The 19,540-nt window shown below is 41.8% G+C and overlaps 1 protein-coding gene across 8 annotated transcripts in view; it reads right to left on the bottom strand.

The window, feature by feature from the left end:
• Window positions 1-4,020: 4,020 nt before the first annotated feature.
• Window positions 4,021-19,540, bottom strand: part of MYB (MYB proto-oncogene, transcription factor) — a 32,903-nt gene continuing 17,383 nt past the window's right edge. For 7 of the 8 annotated variants that reach the window (XM_067542521.1, XM_067542514.1, XM_067542516.1 and 4 more), the window contains 3 exons: window positions 18,852-18,962; window positions 18,167-18,274; window positions 4,021-5,376 (listed from right to left, as the gene is read on the bottom strand). In XM_067542521.1, coding sequence (XP_067398622.1) covers window positions 5,260-5,376; window positions 18,167-18,274; window positions 18,852-18,962 — 336 coding nt within the window. In that variant the 3' untranslated portion in view covers window positions 4,021-5,259. The remainder of the gene's footprint in view (window positions 5,377-18,166; window positions 18,275-18,851; window positions 18,963-19,540) is intronic. The other variant, XM_067542519.1, reaches the window with a different exon arrangement.

Below are 19,540 nucleotides of genomic sequence, written 5' to 3'. Positions count from 1 at the left end.
GGGCTGTGGTGGTGCCGACCATTTCTGGGAGAGCCTCTTGCCGCTGGTGACCGGCTTTGATGCCTGACTGTCACGGGGGAGTCCCTCAGTGCTGGGGAATAGGAACTGTGTCGCTCCCTCAGGGACCTCAGTGCCGGACAACAGGTGCAATGCTGCGAGCTCCTCCGAGCCAGCGATCGAAATAGTCCATGCTCCTTTATTGGAGACAGTCATGTGCAGTGCCGCTCAACCATCCATGATTGACCCCGATGCTGGTGACAGGGAGCGCGCCCCCAGGGATTTGCATCTCGACGGCGGCGGAGACCACCTCCTTGGCAACCAATCCCGAGGCAACACCCTTCGAGTCTCAGGTGACTGATGCAGCCAGTGAGGGGGGTCCCATTGCGGGCTTCCCCTTTGAGATGGGGGCCTTATCCCTTCCCAGCACCGGTGTAGGCTTAGGAGTGGGCGGCAGGAGGAAAGCTATCAAGTCTCTCACCACTTGAAACACCTCCGGTGTCAATGGCTCTATAAGCTGGAGAGGACCCCCTTCCTCTTCCTGGAGTCGGGGGTGGCTCCCTTGGAGAGTTTGGAGCCCTGAAGGGTGAGTCCTGCTCCGAGTGCCCTGGCACAGCCGGCTGGGACAATGTAGGGCCCTCAGTCGACCCCGCTTCCCTGCTCTTCTTTGGTGCGAGGAAGCAGTCCTTGTCCAGGCACTGCTTCTTCTACCTTTTCTGTGGAGGAGAAGGTCGGTGCCACGATGTTTCCGGTGCTGGTGGGACACGCTGCACCAACGACTTGCTCGGCACTGAGGCGGAACATGGCGGCTCCGAGGCTGGTTCAAAGCCGCTTCCATGAGAAGGGCTTTCAGGCAGATTTCCCTTTCTTGCTGAGTCCTTGGCCTGAAGCCCTTGCAAATCCTGCACTTATCCTCATGGTGTGATTCCTTCAAACAACTTTTGTGCAGGGTCGCTGAGCAGGAAGGGGTTGCCGCAAACTGTGCAGAGCTTCAAGCCCAGAGAGCGGGGCATGCCTCGCTCCCAAGCAGAAATCTCGAACGGGACTAACACCTAACACTAACTGACTAACTAACTACAGTACTTAACTAACAAAGCATTACTTAATTAACCTAATCTCTAACTAGGAGATTAACCAGAACAGGGAAACTGAAGTACTTGCAATTGGGAAAAAAGGAACTGAGGGGTGTAGAGCCGGCGGTGCCTCATTTACCGCAGCGTGTGCATGTGGCTCCAGGGGGTGTCAGAGCCAGCCCTACAGGTACTGGTAAGGGGAAAACATTTCTGGTAACTGAGAGGCACGCACACACCTAAAATGGAATTGACATGAGCAAGCACTCAAAGAAGAACAAGCTGTTACAGTCCCTTTGACGCCACATGCTTAAATAATATCTAATTCTTCGCAAAATTCAAAAGCCTTCCCACTGATGAGGTTATGAAGCTATAATTACAGGAATGTAAGAGGATGTTTTGAGCCAAATTCTGCTCTGTTAAGCTAGACATGCAGAATAACTTGACTGAATCTCAATGGGCCAAATTTTACTTTCACATACACCTCTGACTTGCTAGATTGACTCCAGATTTCCAGCGGTCTGGGGCAGATTCACTCATATCCAGGAGGCCAACACAAAACCAATTACCTCTTGCCAAGACCACTTACCTCCTCAGAAGAGGGCTTGACTGTTGTTTAAGTAAGGCATAGGACTTAGGCTAAGCCTCTGCAAAGAGCTGTATTTTACCCTTTGAGCAGAATTTGGCCCAAGGAGCTAATCAGGTGAGTACAGCAAGCAGGATTTATCCCTTATTTTGCAAAGCAACCTTAGTGAAAATTGTTAAGAAAAAATAAATAATCAAATAAATGGGCCACAGCATTCAAACAAATCCTGTAGCCTTGTTCATTCCAAGATCCACATGCATGCAGAATTCTATGCAAATCAGGCTTAATCTACTGGGTGTTTTGCATGTTCAATAAAAAGTTAAAAGAAAAAGGAAGAATTTTCCTACCTATTAGCTATAAATGTCACCATAAATACGGCATCTATTAAAAGGCTTTTTGCATGCGATGTTAGGGTGATTAGGCCTATGCAAAAAGAACGTTCCAATGCTTGGTATTTTCAGAGCAAACCTCCAGATTCCCCATTTAGCTAAGTCCTGGATAGACGGTTACAGTAACGCACTCTCAAAAACCAGCAATGCTTTGCCGTTAGGTCTCGCGTTTCACTGAGAAGCAAGCTCCTGGCCATGAAGTGCTTCAGTCCCATCTATCATAAGCCTGGGCTTGTTTTAGCTGGAAAGCATCACTTGAGCTGTAGCATACCGCCAATAAAACACTTTACCTTTGCTGAAGTGGCCGTCCATGAAATCGTGCAGCACTCTCTCATTCTGTATATACAATTTCATGCCCCTGAATCTACAGCGGGGGAGGTCAGTGCTACCCCCCCACTCCAGCAGACTACAAGGACAGTAAATAAGCCACAAGAAGCTGAGCAATTCCGCCAGTGCATGAGCAGCGTAAGGCCAACATAAGCAGCCCTACACTGGCCCACTTCATATTGGCCTGCGGCTGCTCATACTGGCTGCAACAACCTGCGGCTGCTCATGCAGAGTGCAAAAGCACCCATGCATGCAGGCTCTGCGAACGGGGCTGTAAAGCCACATTTGTCCCCTCCATTCCCTGGGCTAGGCCTTTGGAGCTGCACTGCGTGACATGGGCGAGAACTTGTGCTGCCTGTCTTAAGAGTCACGGCACAGAAAGCAGTTAAGGCAGCTTTAAGCCATCTTTTGACCTTTATTATACTGAGCTGCTTTGGGGACCGGAGGGGCCGTCAAAGTGACTTAGGCAGCCCTGGGGAATCTGTCTAAATTAGGCCAGTCTCCCTGGGTTGCCCTATGGGCTGCAGCACTAGCTGGAATCTCAGCAGCACTGGTGTCAGGGGCTAACCCTGCCATGCCCTTCCTGCGCCAGCACACCGGTGTAAGGGGGGTCCTTGAAGGGCAGCATTCTGGCTATCTACCACAGTGCCTGAACTGAGAAAATCCTCTCCCAGGTGGATACGGGTGCTAAGGGCTCCTTTACACTGCTCCAGCCCTTTCACCTTCAATAAAGGGCTGGAGTAAGGGTGTGGCTCTTAACCCTGGTTTTTAGAGACTCAGTAGATTGGGCCTCAAATTACACTTGAATTGTCTCTCAGAGGGGGCCAAATTCTGCTCCCGTTGACACAAGCAGCTCTCTGGAATGCCTACATCGACTGGAACCTTTTAGCGCATGGTTCTGAAACAGCTGAATAAGCTGACCAATATTTTTAATAGTAATCTGTATGAGACCATTTATTAAAAAAACTCATCGAGCAAGGTGCTGGGGTGCCCCCATTTTCTAGCTAAAGCTAGAGAGCGTGAGTCTCCTATGCACTTTCCTGGATCAGTCCCTACAGGTCTGCTCACTTACCCGTGAAACTCCCTAGGAGTTTTGGGTTAGATTGTGATCTCTGGTTTGTTGGAACCTGTAAAAAGTACACACAGCCGTCCTGCTGCAGTATATACACCCAGGATATATTGCTTTTATTGCTTCTGGCATGCCAGTCTCAAATTGGAGGATGCAAATAAACTGGTCAATATCCCAGCAGAGCACCAGTTTTGCATGGAAGCATCTGCTAGCCCCTCAGTTGCCAAGATGAATCTGTTTTTTGGTGTGGCTGTAGATTTAGGGCCTGAATCTGCTGTAAGCTGAGCACCCTTGACTCCCAGAAAGGTCAATCAGAGGTGAGGGTGTACAACGCATCACAGGATGAGGCCTTTTAGGTCTGACTAAAGTCATTCTCTTAGAATGTTACTAATAATATAATACTACTGTCTATTGAAAGGAGTGAGGCAGAGCCTGGCCTGCCAATGCTTACTCATCTAATTGTCCCATTGGTCTCAATGGAAAAAGTCCCATTGACTTGACGGTGGCAATATTATTTCTGGCAATAATGTTAAATCTGAGCAAGTTTCAGAGACTAAGAGCATTTAAGTAAAAAAGGACACACTTTATTTATCTACAAGGCAGTACATTGTCATATTAAAAATTAAGTGCAGATGAATCTGCACCAAATGCTATTAAGGCAGCAAAGTCAGAGTTTTATTAAAAACAAAAACAAAAATCAGTGTTCTCGCCATATCGGTAGAGGTTTGGTACGGCAGTACAAAGAACCATACATTTCTAAGAACCTGATTCAGTACGCAAAACCCAAGTTAGGGAACAATTAGGCTAAACATGGAACAAAACAGACGACATAAACAAGACAGCGTTCTCCCAAACATATGAAGGTGCAATGCATGCTCTTACAAACCAATGAGAAACAAAACACAACTAGACAAAAAAAATAAAAAAATCTCCCAGGAACAGTGTTCAAAAGTATTGCTTATCAAAAGGAAAAAAAGTAAATATATAAAAAAATAAAATAAAAAGGTCTGAAATGCTAGTGCATAGTTAAGTAGCTAACACCAAAGTTTGTTTTCTTTCCATATAAAGCTCTACTGCCCCTTTTACGCTAGCAGCATGTCTACATGCTAAAGTCCATAGCAGCAAAACACAGTATCCATTTGGCATTTACAAAATTAAATTACTGAATAAAAATATAATTTGCTCTCATAAATCTGTTTCATACAGTAATAATTTTTAAAGCAAGCTAATGAAAAAAATCCCAAAAAAACCAAACACACAATGTATAAGTGGTTTAGAACCATTAAAAAATCATAGTACTTCAAACGGTATGGATTTTTGAGCATTCATAATCTCGATCAGTTTCCCCCTTTGTATAGACTAGCGTTTGTAGTAATGCTTTTTTATTGCAGTATTTTATACCAATGCATTTTGTCCAGTGATTTAGAATAAAACTGTCTGAGTACCTGCTCTTTATAAAAACCCTATGTCTCATCACTGAAATAACAATACTGGTGTATTATGTCTGCTTGATCTCAAAAAGTACAAAAAAAAAATCACTTTTTATTTTTAAAAAGACTGCATTAAGATAATTAATTGATTAAAATTCAATGCCTAATAATTTAGGCAAGTGTCATTTAGTTTTAAAAAATCCTTTGAAGTTGGGTGAAATCCAACAAGAATATGCTCCGTGACTAAATGCACTTTGTGCTGCTCCCAACTGTTGTACCACAACAAAAATATGCTCTTCTCCCATTTGTGAAAAGTTTTCATGTAGAGGAACGGTGAATTCCAAGTCAACTTGAAGTGTTTTGAAAACCATAATGCTTGTCTGTAGACCCTTTACATGACCAGAGTCCGGGTTGAAAATGCATTCATGTATTTGCGTGCCTGCTCGGTAAGGATCATCTGATCCTCTATCTTCCCACAGGATGCTGATTCCCAAGTATTGCTCAGATGCTAAATTTTAAAAACAAGGAGAGAGGTTAGGATCTGATAGAATATTATTTATTTTTTTGTATCATGGTAGCACCTACAGGCCCCAACTCAGCTCAGGCTCCAGGTGCTAGACACTGTACAAACATACTAGGAGACAGTCCTTGCCCTGAAGTACTTAACATCTAATTAGACAAGATAGACAAAGGAAATATTATCCCCATTTTACAGATGGATAACTGAGGCAGAAAGAGAGATTAAATCACTTACTCATGATCAAACAGGTAGAGTCAGGAATGGAACTCAAATCTCCTAAAACCTAGGCTGCTCTCTGAACTGCAAGGCTATTATTCCTCTGTACAAGACAGTCTTCAGAGAGTTCCCTTCTCTTGCCTTTCTACTAAAGGCCTAACTAGAGAAGTCCTTTGCAGGTTAACCCTAACACTGTTCTGGAACTAGTCAATGTGACACAGAGAGATTAAAAATTACCGGCTGGATTTTTTTATTCTATAAAAATAGAGTCTACCTGCCTCTGCACACCTCAACCAGATTTCGTAATCATGACAGCAGCTAACAATAGTTCAACCCTCTTAGCCACTTTTACTTGTGTAGTGATTAGCACATACTCAATAGCAGAGCCACTTTAGCGAAAAGGGAGGGGGGGACAGGTGTTCAATTTAAGACATTTCAGTACTTCGGGTATTTACAGGGATTGGAGATACTATTTGTACAGTGTTACACTGAGATAAACATATCTGCACTGAGGGCTGTGCACAGTTGTGTTTATGGACTCGCTATATGGGTGAAATGTTTTTCATTGCCTTGAGCCATAAACAGTGTAGAAATTTCAGCTCCTGGAATTTACTAACTCTCTCGCACATTTTTTCTTCTAATCTATGTTGAGTGTTCAAACTGACACTTTTGCCAGGGCAATTTATGATCTAAATACACAACTGCATTATTAGGCAGTGTTAGTCATACAAATTGCCATGTGTTCCAAAAATGTAAACATAATTACTTGATTCAAAATTGTTTGCTACAAGGGGATTTGTACTGTAGGTGAGGACAAGTTGGTGGATTCTCCTGATTGCTTGCAGATCTAGAAGTGTGGCCAAATCAGCAGAAACAAGCATGGATACTCCTTTGCCTGTGACATGCAGCATCTTGTACATTTCAAGATCCACACTGCTCAATTACATGGTCATTATCCACCCTACTTCTAGGACTTAAATTAAAGCATGTGCTGTTTAAAGTACTTGTTTTGGCCTACTATACCACAATAGGCTCCTTAGTTCTTCTCTAATCTGAAGCTATAGGGACTATCATCCTAACTGGGAACAATGTTATCTGAGACACATTTATGTGGAAAGCCAGGGACATAGTAGATAACTTAAAAGATTATATAAATATCACATATATTCCCCAGTCAGAACCTTGTTGTGCTGGGGGCTGTACAAAAAAACATAAGCAGACATTTTCCCCGCCCAAAAGGCCTTACAATCAAAAAGAGAGAAAATAAATGAACAGTGGAGGGAAAGGGATACAACATATAAGCAGAGTGATCGGGGTAAAGGTTGGTGCACATCACATTACAGTTGTTTTCTATATATCTGGATTTTTTTTTTAACTTATTTTTGCCTTTACCCATTTATTTATTTATTCCAAATGCTGGTCCTGATCCTACAGGTTTTTTGCATGCAAAACTCCCACTGACTTCCAATAGAGTCCCATGCCCAGAAGGAATGCTAGGTCAGGCATGAAATCATTAAGCTCTGCATGTTATGTGTGAAATGAAGAGACGTATTATACACCTAGTTTGACCGAACCTCAGCTTGTCAAACACCTTGTGGTGTGACTCCATCTTGATTACATACCACAATTAAAAAGCAGGTGTGACATACTTTTCACTTTACAGACATGCATGTGACACACTACAAAATGCTGCAACTTCTTCATATGTTTGAGGTAAACAGCTTCCAGGGTAAAATTTTCAAAAGCACCTAAGTCATTTAGGAGGCTAAGTTATATTGATTTTCAATGGGATTTAGACACTTAAGTGACTTAGATGCTTGTGAAAATTCCCCCCCAACCCATTTCTGGATTCTCTCATAAAAGGATCAAATTAATGTCTGGAGTAACTCCACTGATTTTACTACAGGGTCGAATTTGGCTTCTAGTAAACAGTTGAAAGAAAACTCTCCCCTGTTTGGTCATTCCAGAAATCTGTTGTTTTAAAGGACAAAAGTATGTTTCCCTTTTCTTTATGAGCTTCTGAAGTTTCAATGTGCTGGTCTACAGCACAGTGGGCTCTGTCTTCCTTTAAATAGCTGAAAACATATGGCAGCAAGATTCCATCTGTCACAAGCTGACAATTTATTTCAAATGGAACTAAAATCATGCAGGGAATGTCCCAATTTCATAAAGTAATCTTGTGTAAGTATTTACATTGGTTTTTTTGCATTAATAGATGTATGTATTAAAAAACCATGTATCCTACCATCTTCGAATCTCAGCAGGCTGCTACGTCTGTTATTCTATTTAAAGGCATTAAATAACATTTTACCACACTGGCCTTCATTTAAGTGAGTATTAAGATGGAAGAATCCAATGAAACAGTACCAAACCCTGCTTTTGGTGTCTGTTGTCTCCCATGTCACAATGAGGAAGCAGCGTTGGATCAGGCACAAAATATTATGAGGGGTATAGGAGAATTCAGTGGATCCACACCATGCTTCCATTTAAAGTGACTTATATGAGCTCTGCTCTATAGACATGATGGCAGAAATTGGCTTCTAATTTGTTTTCTATTTGTACTAGAACTTTTTTAGACTTCATTAATCCGCTCCCCTCCCCCCTCCCCACACACACACACACACACACACACACACACACACACACACACACACAAATACCTGTGAAGAGACAAATTCTTTAGTCCAATTTAAGTCAATAAGAGTTTTGCTTGAATAAGGACCACGAAATTTGGACCCATGTGATTTCTATTAAAGTCTTCACTCTTGCAGTTTGGTACTCAGACAATGCTTTAAGAAAGTTAGAACAAGCCCCTAACAAAGCACAATGCCTTTGCTCTGCGAACCTTGCCGCTCACTTCTGGAGGCACATGCTGAAGTCATCTGAACTCGAACAACTCTACTTCCACTCTTGGCACAGATGGTTAGGTCTCACAACCCAGGCAGAGCACATTTCCGGATGTGAATACACAAGTCCAAGAGAAGCCACTTTGTAAAAAGGGAAAAGCAACTTGGAGGCTGAGGAGCACCATGAATGGCTTTTTCCATGCCACCAGATCTGCAAAAGTGTCAATGGGGCTCAGCTGCAAGAGAATTTCTGCATGAGTGCAGAAAGCAGAGCCTAATATTCACATCGTAAGATGAAAAGAAAGGGACGGGGTTGAGCAGAAAGCTAGAGACATAAAGGAAACAGTTCAGAACCCGACACTAAAATGCACCTTTAAGAGAGCCCTCATTATTTTCCCTGTTTCAGAACTCATTTAAGGGTCTGACCCTGCAGTCCTTACACAGGCAAAACTCCTGTTGACATCAATGGGAGTTTTGCTGCACAAAGACTAAAGGATTTGGCCCATAGTCAGAAGCCTTAGGGCCTGATCCAAAGCCCACTAAAGTTTAATTGGCTTTAGTCTGCATATGGGTAAGAATTCTTTCAGTCGTCTGCTACCACTATTTCTGTAGTAGCATTTTTGTTCTTTCACAGACAGTTTTTCTTTAAATTAGACTTATGGAAAAAACCAACATACGCATGCTTCTGTGAGTTCCCATACAATTACTGAACTGTGGTACAATTCTAGCCATGTCATTCTCCTTGGTTCATTTTTTACATCAGTAATCCTACCAGCACATCCTTCTCTTGGCAAAAGAATTCTCTCACTTATCCTGTAACGTGCCTTCAGCTGCCCCAGGCAGAAGTGAACTATAAACAAACTGTTAAAGCTTTAACTGGGATATCCAGTTAAAGCACTTTAAATAAAAGCTTGGATCCTTTAGAGACAACAGAACAGTAAGCAAGACAAGGCTGTGCAAAGGTGCTTTTCTGACAGGACTAGCCTTTCCGCACCTAGATTATGAATTGGCTAACATTATGCTGTCTATATATTTTACACATTCTTTCAGCATTACCACACTATGCCTGCTGAGCATGGGTACTCACAACAATCACTGCTGTAGTCACATAATACAGAGCTATTACACCGATGGAAATGGAATAACAATCTTTGGGCAAAGGCACATATTGGAAGATATAGTTAAAAGTTCCTGGGCCAGATTCTGAGCTCAGTTAGGCCAGTGAAAATCTGCAATAACTCCACTGAAGTTATTGATGTTCCTCTACGTTTGCAAAGGTGCATCTGAGCAGCATTTGGCCCAGTTATTCTGACATTGAAGATATTGTCAGACAGTCTAAGGGGGTGAGATTACTGAGTGTTTTACCCTCCTTCTCTACTTAAAAAGTATGTGGGGTACTGAGACCAACTGCAACCTGTACTGATAGTTTATGGCTGAGTTACAGTACATGCCATTAAAAGAGGGGGTTACAGCAGAAATGCAGAGCTGCCTACTTAAATAGTAATAGCAAAATAGATGCCGCAATAAAGCATTCCTCTAACAGAACATAATACACACCAAATATAACCTTACAGTTTCCTGTTTCCTCAGTGTTTGGAACCAAGGCACGTCTGTTCACTAGCCATTTATCAGTTCCATGTTAATGAAGATTAATGCAGATGTCAAATTTCTGTAAACCAATTTTATTTCATTTGCTTAGGGAATAATCAGTTCTAATTTGCTTAAGTAACAGCAATAAAATAGCACTAAGGATATGTCTACACTGCTATTACAGTCCCACAGCATGAGCCCTGTGTGTCTGAATCAGCTGACATGAGCCAGCCAAGGGTGTTTAATTGCAGTGTAGACTCATCACACTGGCTCTTACTGGGGCACTGAGCGATCCCCTCCCCACCGTGGTATTCTTCCAACTGTACAGATATGTAGCCCACTCTCGCTTAATAAAATAAAATGTCATGGCTCTTTGACATAACCAGTATAATAATTAAAGCTGATGTTAGGAACAGGGTATTTGATGGTGATAGAGCCAAAACCTGAAATCCTTGTTCAGGCAAAATTTGCATTTGGAACCAATGAGAGTTTTCCTGTGTAAAGATAATGGAGCAAATCCTGAAAGGTTCCGAACACTGAGCGCCAGTCAGGTTCTGTCCCTAAGTAAAGACTTCAGCATTTGCCCCTTAGATTTTTCTTTCCCCTTTAGATTACATTCTTTCCTTTCAAAACTCAGCTCAGAATGCTGCAATGGGCTGGCCTCTCTGCTGCCAGGTGCCTGTACCCCTTCTGTGGTCTCTGAAAACTGCACGACGGAACCACAGCTGTTAAGGCAAGCAGTCACTTCTGATGCATTTGCAGCCTAAGTTTTGCTGCCCGGAGAGAGGACTATGTTGCACAGACTGACTGTTCCCCTGACTTCTGCGTATCAGCCACAGAACAGAGAGAGGGGGCTACACTATTAGGGGAAAACATGCTACACATCATGGCCATTTTGCCTTCCATACAAACTTCAATCCTCCGAGCAGGATTAGGGCTGTTTTGCTCACTTTGGGAACAGAGGGAAACGTGGCCAGGGATGAAAGCTAGTCACCAACAGGCTCTCCAAAAAAACCTCTGCTACAAGCTATATATGCTGTCTCATGTGTATGTGTTTCGCTTCCTAGCCTAACATCAATGCACTGTAAGAAACTCCACAAAATAAAAAAGAGAAAATTACAGTTCCAGTGAACTCAAAACAACAGCCCTTGTAGAAGATCAACACGGCCCCAGAACAGAAGTAACTGTTTTTTAACTTGCATTAAACTCATTCTTTAAAGAAAATTAAGATTGTGACATAAACCATTGAAAGTCAGGAAATTCAAACTGAAGGGTGTCAGTCTGTGGTTAAAAAGAGGAAAGTGATGGGAGCTAAAGGTTTAAGAATGTGCTGCTTAAACTCACAGTGCTTGTACAATATGTAGTTTCCTTTTGTTATTTCTAAACAAAAAAGGTTTTTTTTAAAGTTGTATTACAAAAAATGGCTGCTATGAGGTGATGTGTTTTGCTATAGTGAGGTCTGCAGGACTGAGTGGACAGTCTATGATTTAGCTCAATTTTCTTTCCCTGGTCTTGTATATTTTGTGGGTTTTTTTTAAAATTTATTTGATAGATTAATGCAGGGGTGGGGAACGTCCGGCCCGCGGGCCGTATATGATTTGGTCTGGCCCGCGAAATCATTTGTTCTGGACCTGGCGGCGGGGGGGAATTCGGCAGCGGCGCGATTTCACGGCGGCGGCGGGGCTCCGAGGGGGGTGTGGCAGTGCTCGCCGCCGAAAACCCTGCCGCCATTTGTCCCTTTTCGGCGGCGGGGGGACTTCGGCGGCGGGCACTGCCCCCCGCCCCCCACGGAACCCCGCCGCGAAACCACGCCGCCGCCAAATTCTCCCCCGCCGCCAGGGCCACCATCAGGCCCTTGACATAAAAAAGGTTCCCCACCCCTGGATTAATGGATAGGTCAGTCTACTGGGTGACTATATAAATTTTCTTTAAAAGCCTGGGTATTTACACTGGGACAGCCAAATCCTAACGTCTTTACAGTGTTTCTGGCCAGGCTTTACTGAGGCAAAATCCCACGGAAATGAATCAGTTTGTCTGGGTAAGTACTTTAGGATTTATCCCAAAGTCTCATCCCGTGTAGTCCTTACTCAGGCAAAACTCCATCTGCAGTGAAATTGAGTTTTGTTTGACTGATGACAGTGAAAGCAGGCTGAGTGGTGAATTTCACCCACAGAAAGGCCAAGCACAGCCTAAGGGACATCCCAACCTTTTGGATAACTGGGTGTTTGAATAAATGGAAGTGTGTGGTTGAGTTGGGGTCTAGCTACAAGCTGGTAGGCAGTAAAGGTCCAGCTACAGCTGGCAGTGGCGAGCTGAAAAGTCATGCAGAGGCATTGCTTTACCTGATTTGCTGCTGCTGTTGCCATTCCAGGCTATGAGCCAATGAATGGCAGTGCTCTGCATGTTGGCCCCTCCCCTGCACACCACTATTTGGCTGACCGAATGCCCAGGCTGTCTATTTTGGGCTGTGGCTGGAGGGAGCCCTGTCAGTAACGACTGCAGTGTCAGTCAGATCCCTGCCCTGCTGGTCACTGGGAGGGGCCGTGTCCTGGGCTGCAGGGCTCGTTGATGGGAAAGGAGCACTGACTAGCATGAATTAAGACTTATTTTCTTTAAGGGGAAGGATGTCACTGCTGCATTCTGTCCTTGTGAATGTACTGCTTGTAATTTGTAGTGCAATATGGGGGGATTCTGATAACTAGGAGTGTACTGTATTTAGTCTCTATGTGGCAGAGTGCAAGGAGGAGAAATTCACTCTGAGGTAAAGGCATAGGGCCAGTACGAGCCCCCTCAACATCTCCTACTCCTGCCTGCAGGACACCCAGTTCATAGCCCCTGCACTCAGGTTACACAAGAAACAGGGATCACTGGACCAAAGACATGGACCCCTGGCCTGTGCCCACCTGGCCTTCTACACTGGACTAGAGCGGCCTGGCATACAGACCATCTCAGCAGCACACAGGGATGCTCAGCTGACAGAATCACGATATAGTCCATATCTGGGGCTCAAGTGTCCTGGGCAACCTGGTGCCATCCTTCCACATCAATGCTGATTTTCACCTTTTATGATATGGCTACTATTATTTACTCAACAGCAGCAATGCTAACTGATTGTGTATTCAAAGAGGCAGTCAAAAAATACCCTATGAAACTGCTGCACATTTTGTTACTTTATAACAGCCACAGTCTTCTCCTCGGGAGTTCAGTAACTCAAATACAGAAAGGGATCAGACTAGTTTGTGGATTAATTGCCTGCCAAATGTCAGGTTTTTTAAAGCAAAGGCATGTATGACTATGAAAGCAATGAAAAAGGTTACAAGCTGGTAAACTTACTGCTTCTCACTTACATAAAGGTAAAACAGACAAACAGATACTGTTCAAAAACGTAATTTAAAAAAGGTACTCGTCGGCTAAAACTTTGTGTCAATGATACTTTAGGTCAAAGAAAAATATTTTGACTAATTTAGAACCAACGTCTCCACACGACTTTAGAAGAATAATAATCAAGGATCCTCTAATTCTTCCTTGGACTGAAGTCAGTGGGAATTTTGCCTGTGTAAGAAGTACTGGATCAGGCCAAAAATATTAATAGCAATGCAAACACACCTGAACACAATTAAACTTCATCCAGATCTGTTCTATAGGTCAAACTCTACTCCCATTTAATCAGTGCATTTGGTCTATCATGTATGTGTACGCATGTGAATAAAAAGATTTTTAGTGGGTTATTATAAAGAATTATTCTCATGAATAAACTAGAGAAATACAACCTTGATGGAGCTACTATAACTGAGTGGGTGCTTAATTGGTTGAAAAACTGTTCCGAGAGAATAGTTAACAATGGTTCACAGTCAAGCTGGAAAGGCGTATTGAGTGGGATCCTGCAGGGATCAGTTCTGGGTCCAGTTCTGTCAATATCTTCATCAACGATTAGATAATAGAATCGGGAGTACACTTATAAAGTTTGTGGACGATACCAAGCTGGGAGGTGTTGCAAGTGCTTTAAAGGATAGGATTAAAATTCAAAATGATCTGGACAAACTGGAGAAATGGTCTCAAGTAAATAGGATGAAATTCAATAAAGACAAATGCAAAGTACTCCACTTAGGAAGGAACAATCAGTTGCACACACACAAAAGGGGAAATGATTGCCTAAGAAGAAGTACTGTGGAAAGGGATCTAGGGGTCATAGTGGATCACAAGCTAAATATGAGTCAACAGTGTAATGCTGTTGCAAAAAAAGCGAACATCATTCTGGGATGTATTAGCAGGAGTGTTTGTAAAAAAGTAATTGTTCCGTTCTATTCCGCACTGATATGGCCGCAACTGGAGTACTGTGTCCAGTTCTGGGAGCCCCATTTAAGGAAAGATGTGGAAAAACTGAAGAAAGTCCAGAGAAGAGTAACAAAAATGATTATAGGTCTGACCTATGAGGAAATATTGAAAAAACTGGGTTTATTTAATCTGGAGAAGAGAAGACTGAGGGGGAACATGGTAACAGTTTTCAAGAACATAAAAGGTTGTTACAAAAAGGGGAGAGAAAATTGTTCTTGTTAACCTCTGAGTTTAGGACAAGAAGCAGAAAGGGCTTAAATTGCAGAAAGGGAGGTTTAAGTAGGACATTAGGAAAAACTTCCTAACTGTCAGGGTAGTTAAGCACTGGAATAAATTACCTGGGGATGTTGTGGAATCTCCGTCATTGGAGGTATTTAAGAGAAGGTTAGACAAACACTTGTCGGGGATGGCCTAGATAATACTTAGTCCTGCCTTGAGTGCAGGGGACTGGATTAGAAGACCTCTTGAGGTCCCTTTCAGTCCTACGAGTCTATTCTTTTATGATTACTAGTAAACCTACCTAAGGAGATGACATTTAGAAAATGGAACAGGGAGGGGAACAACGTAAAGGAAAGATTACCGAAAATAGTTATATACTAAAGAGTTTCAGTTGTTTTATACCTGTGAGAAAAATTCTGCTTTTACTACATACAAATGATCTTACTGTACTGAATGAAATGAAGCTGGTGAGAGTAAAATTGTCCCTACAAATTTAAGAGAGAAATGATGGCCCAAATTAATCGCTGGTGTAAATCCACTGATGTCAACCTTTGAACTATTGTACCAAGGTGTCTCGTGTCAGCTACTTGTTTTGGTTTTTGGTTTGGTTTTTTTTTACTACTAGTTCTTCTTTCAGTTTCCCAGTTACTAAATACTGGGCCAAGTTATTAAGTCAGTTTTTATTCAGTCCCTCCTTAGGTAAAATGCCCCTTTGGCCAAATCCTGAGATGCTGAACACTCACTGAACGTCTTTAATGCCCACTGAAGTCAATGGCATTTTTGTCTGACAGAATTGTGTCAAGATTTTTGTACAGAAATTAGGTCAAATTTAGACTGATATACTAATCCGGATGTATAGCAAAACTCTCCATAAATACTGATATGAGGAGGAGAAAAGGTGGTATAAGGCCGTTGGTTCAGAGTGGTCTATAAAGAAATTTACTTTGACAAAATAAGAAATGTAACTTCATTTAATATTTCCAGAGATCAAAATATCCCATTCACCAGATAGAGTTATAAGTCACGTGGGGAGGGATTTTCAAAAACTCCTAAGGAGTGCTGATTTTCAATGGGACTTCTGTTCCTATGTCATTTAGAGAGACAAGGTGGGTGAGGTAATATCTTTTATTGGACCAACTTCTGCTTTCTACACAGAGACAAGCTTTCTACACGGAGACAAGCTTTCTCCACAGAGCTCTTCTTCAGGTCTGGGAAAGGTACTAAGAGTCTCACAGCTAAATACAAGATTGAACAGATAGTTTTGCATAAGTAGTTAACACATATTCTAAGGTACCATTCAAGGTGAAGTGGCCCATTAACACCTCTGTAGCCATAGGACAAAAACGGGAGTTAGTGGGCTATAAATTGTTGTCATAAGCCATAAATCCTGTGTCTTTATTATGATTTTTAGTGTCTAGCAAAGTTATGAATTTAAGATCCCAGACGTTTCCTATGTCATTTAGACATTTTGGAAAATAGCACGCTAAAATCTTAACATTAAATGGGGGTTTATTTTTCCATAGCTGCATACAGGATTTAGCTGGACACCTCTCAGTAACACAACCTGATCTTAATCATACTGACTGGAGCGGGCTGAATTTTTTTTTTTGACAGAACAATTTTCCATCCTAAAATGCTGTTATTGTCAAACAGGGCGGTGCAACCCTGAGAAGGGTTGACAAGGTTATCAGAGGGGCTGTGACTGGCTGTGTGCAGTGGGAAGAGCAGCAGGAAGTTCCTAGCAGTCAGGAATGGGAAGAGGAAGCGCAGCTCCGCCTTGCCTTAGAAGCAGCCTGCTGCTCTCCCCTTCCTTGGCCACTGGGGACTCCCTGTGTGCTCTCCCTACTATTGCTCTGTCCTGTCCTGGACACTTGGCAGGCCACAGCCACATGTATTTTAAATCTTCCAGAGCCTGCAGGAACAAGAGGCTCTGGGCAGGAAAGAGAGAGGGCAAGGACCCTGGTCTGCTCCAGTCTGCACTGCCACAGATGCCTTTGGGGATGAAGCCAGTTGGGTTCTCCGGTCACCACTCTGGACATGAGCTGCCCTCTCTCCTCAGTGAGTCACTTTCTTCCTCAGATAGGTGGAAGTTAAGGAAGGGGCCTATATGTGACTCCCATGGAGAATGGGGTGGTTCAGCAAAAAAACATTGCAAACCTCTGGTCCATACTGAAACATTCCACTGGAAGATGTTGATTGTGAGGATATTTGGTTTTAAAAAATATATGGAAAAGAAGCATTCTTATGCAGTGAAAATGTTCCATTTAATTGTTGGAACGGAACATTTTTCTTTTTGAAACAAATTTTCATTAGGAATTTTTTAATATTATTAAATGTATATATGTATATTTAAAACTTGGCTTCAAAAAACAAACTGTTTCGATTGGCCCAAACCAAATTTTTTTCAAAAATTTGATTCTGCAGGAAACTTCTGAATTCTTTGATTTGATTCCAATTTGGAAAGAAAAGAAATTTAGAAATTGTGGAATTTCCTGCTAAACAGAAATTCTGGTTCTCGCACAACTCTACTACTGACATCTACATAGTATTATCATTTGAAATGTAAAAACACAGACAGACTTTTGATCTTTTAACGTGTACTGCCTTATGTACCATGGTTAGAGCTGATCAATCAAAGGCAGATTTTGCTGCTTTGTTAAATTGTAATAAATAACCAACATTCTTATTAATGCAAATTCAAAAGTAGATTGTTTAATTACCAGTAGAACTATTCTTACCCTGTATTTATTAAAGTAAAGGTTGATACATAAATGCTGAATCATGCTATTACTGGATAGAGGGGGGGAGGGGAAGAGTACTAGTAGTATAGAACACATGCCTGGGAGCTAGGCACTATGGGGTTCTAATCACCACTCTAACAATGACTCTCTCTGTGGCACTGGGCAAATCACTTAATATCTCTACCTTGGTTTTCCCCATCTGTAAAAGGGCCATAATGTTATTTAGCTATCTACCTTAAAAAACGTGATGAAGAAAGATATCTGTAAAGTGCTTTATTCATGTTTTACTCAATTTCCTCACTTTTTACTGTTGTTTTTCTAAGGCCTGATACAAAGAAATCAACGGGAAGACATCCCATGACATAATTGGATCAAGCCCTGTGTTGTTCCTTTTGAATATGAAAGGCTAAAAATTTGATGTGTTTGTTAAAATTTGGCAAAACATACATATGTAAACAATTAATTAATCTAGCCTTATATTCAAATTGCAGTTAAACATACAAACATTTAATATAGTTGAGAGAGACTGATACAAAAATCAGGGCAAAAGACTTCAGGAGTTAAGAGGTTTTCAAGTGGTAGAGTTAAACATGCATCTCTGGTATTATCTTATTTTCAGCTAAGAAAGGACCAGCTTGACTGTGCCACTCTGCTACATTATACTGTATGGAATACCATTGAATGCACAACCAGATAAAGTGAGGCCTTCAGTTTGCTAAACCAAGGTCAATTAATCTTAACATCTCAGGTCTCTGGACCCAAAAACTTGTTAAAATCATTCTGATGTCTACTATACGTATAAAGAGATATTTATATCCAAAGAGCAATTACCTGCAATGGACTAGCCAATGGCCTGTTTCTAGGTACTGCAAATGTTTTGTGAATGCTGTCATCCTCTTCTGACACTGGCATCTTTAAAATAGAACTAGTAAGAAGGTTCTAAACAGAAAAAGAAAAGGAATATTTAGAGGAGTTTTCATAACACTAAATGTACAAAGACCACACACAATATTTTAAATGTTTCAAAAACAGACCCACTCCAATTGCACAGGGGATAATAATAATACGCCTTGTCATATAGGGAGCTTGGGCCCTCTTGTCCTTGAAGCCTGATTAGACAGCAGCATAATAAAGTGCTAAGTTAAAGCCCTGATCCAGTAAAGCACTTAAGCACATACTTTACCTGAGTCATTCTAATGAAGTGAATGGAATTACTCAGAGGCTTAAAGCTAAGCATGTGCTTTGCTAGAGTGGAACCTAAGTGGAGATTCTTCTCTTTTAACAGTACTAACTCCGTGATCTAGTCACTTGTATATAGAGGTACAACTCTCTTCCAAATGGATGCCTTTTACAAAGACAATGGGGAATGCCGCACCTATATCTGAATGCCTGCAACATAATGAATCAATACTTTTTCTGTTAGGAAGTTCAAAAATAAACTGTTCTGTTTCTTGCACTTAAGAATATTGGATTAAAAACGAAGAAAGAGTTCTGGGGTTTGGACACTTGCACATACAGGCACATCCTCCATAGTAGATGCATGTGTGAAGAGCTGAGTGTTTAGGTTTTCCCCTTCCCAATGATTTGAGCAAAAGAAGTTTCCAGCTTTGCCTGTTGGAGACTCCACCTGGAAGCAGAAAAGGAGCCGTGTCTTAAAAGGCAGCATCTAACTCATCATGAAAATATTTGTCCTTTAGTTACTCAGCAACTGTACTAGTCTGCAGGGTCCATGGGTCCAAAGACACAATTTAGCCCTTTGTAGCAATTTTAACTCTTTGCACCCAAAAATTCTTAAATAGTCAATTAAAAAAATAACATCTTTGAATACATGCAGTCAGCTATCCACTAGTTCCACTTTTCGTTATTTATACAAGTTTTAATCCTTTTTTTAAACTATTGACAGAACATGTATTTTTTGAATTTACATTAATGATACATTAATGTAATGAGATTTTTTCAAACCACCAGACTTATAGAATCATAGAGATGGAAGGGACCTCAGGAGGTCATCTAGTCCAACCCCCTGCTCAAAGCAGGACTAACCTCAGCTAAATAATCCCAGTGAGGGTTTTGTCAAGCCGCAGCTTAAAAATCTCTAAAGATGGAGATTCCACCACCTCCCTAGCTAACCCATTCCAGTGCTTCACCACCCACCTAGTGAAAAACTTTTTCCTAATGTCCAACCTAGATCTCCCCCACTGCAAT

Source organism: Emydura macquarii, unplaced genomic scaffold (assembly GCF_026122565.2).
Source record: "Emydura macquarii macquarii isolate MOO-44397 ecotype Brisbane River unplaced genomic scaffold, CSIRO-AGI_Emac_v2 contig_705, whole genome shotgun sequence".
Classification (NCBI taxonomy): Eukaryota; Metazoa; Chordata; order Testudines; family Chelidae; genus Emydura; species Emydura macquarii.
The sequence above is the reverse complement of the archived record's forward strand: the minus strand, read 5'-3'. Positions and strand labels throughout refer to the sequence as shown.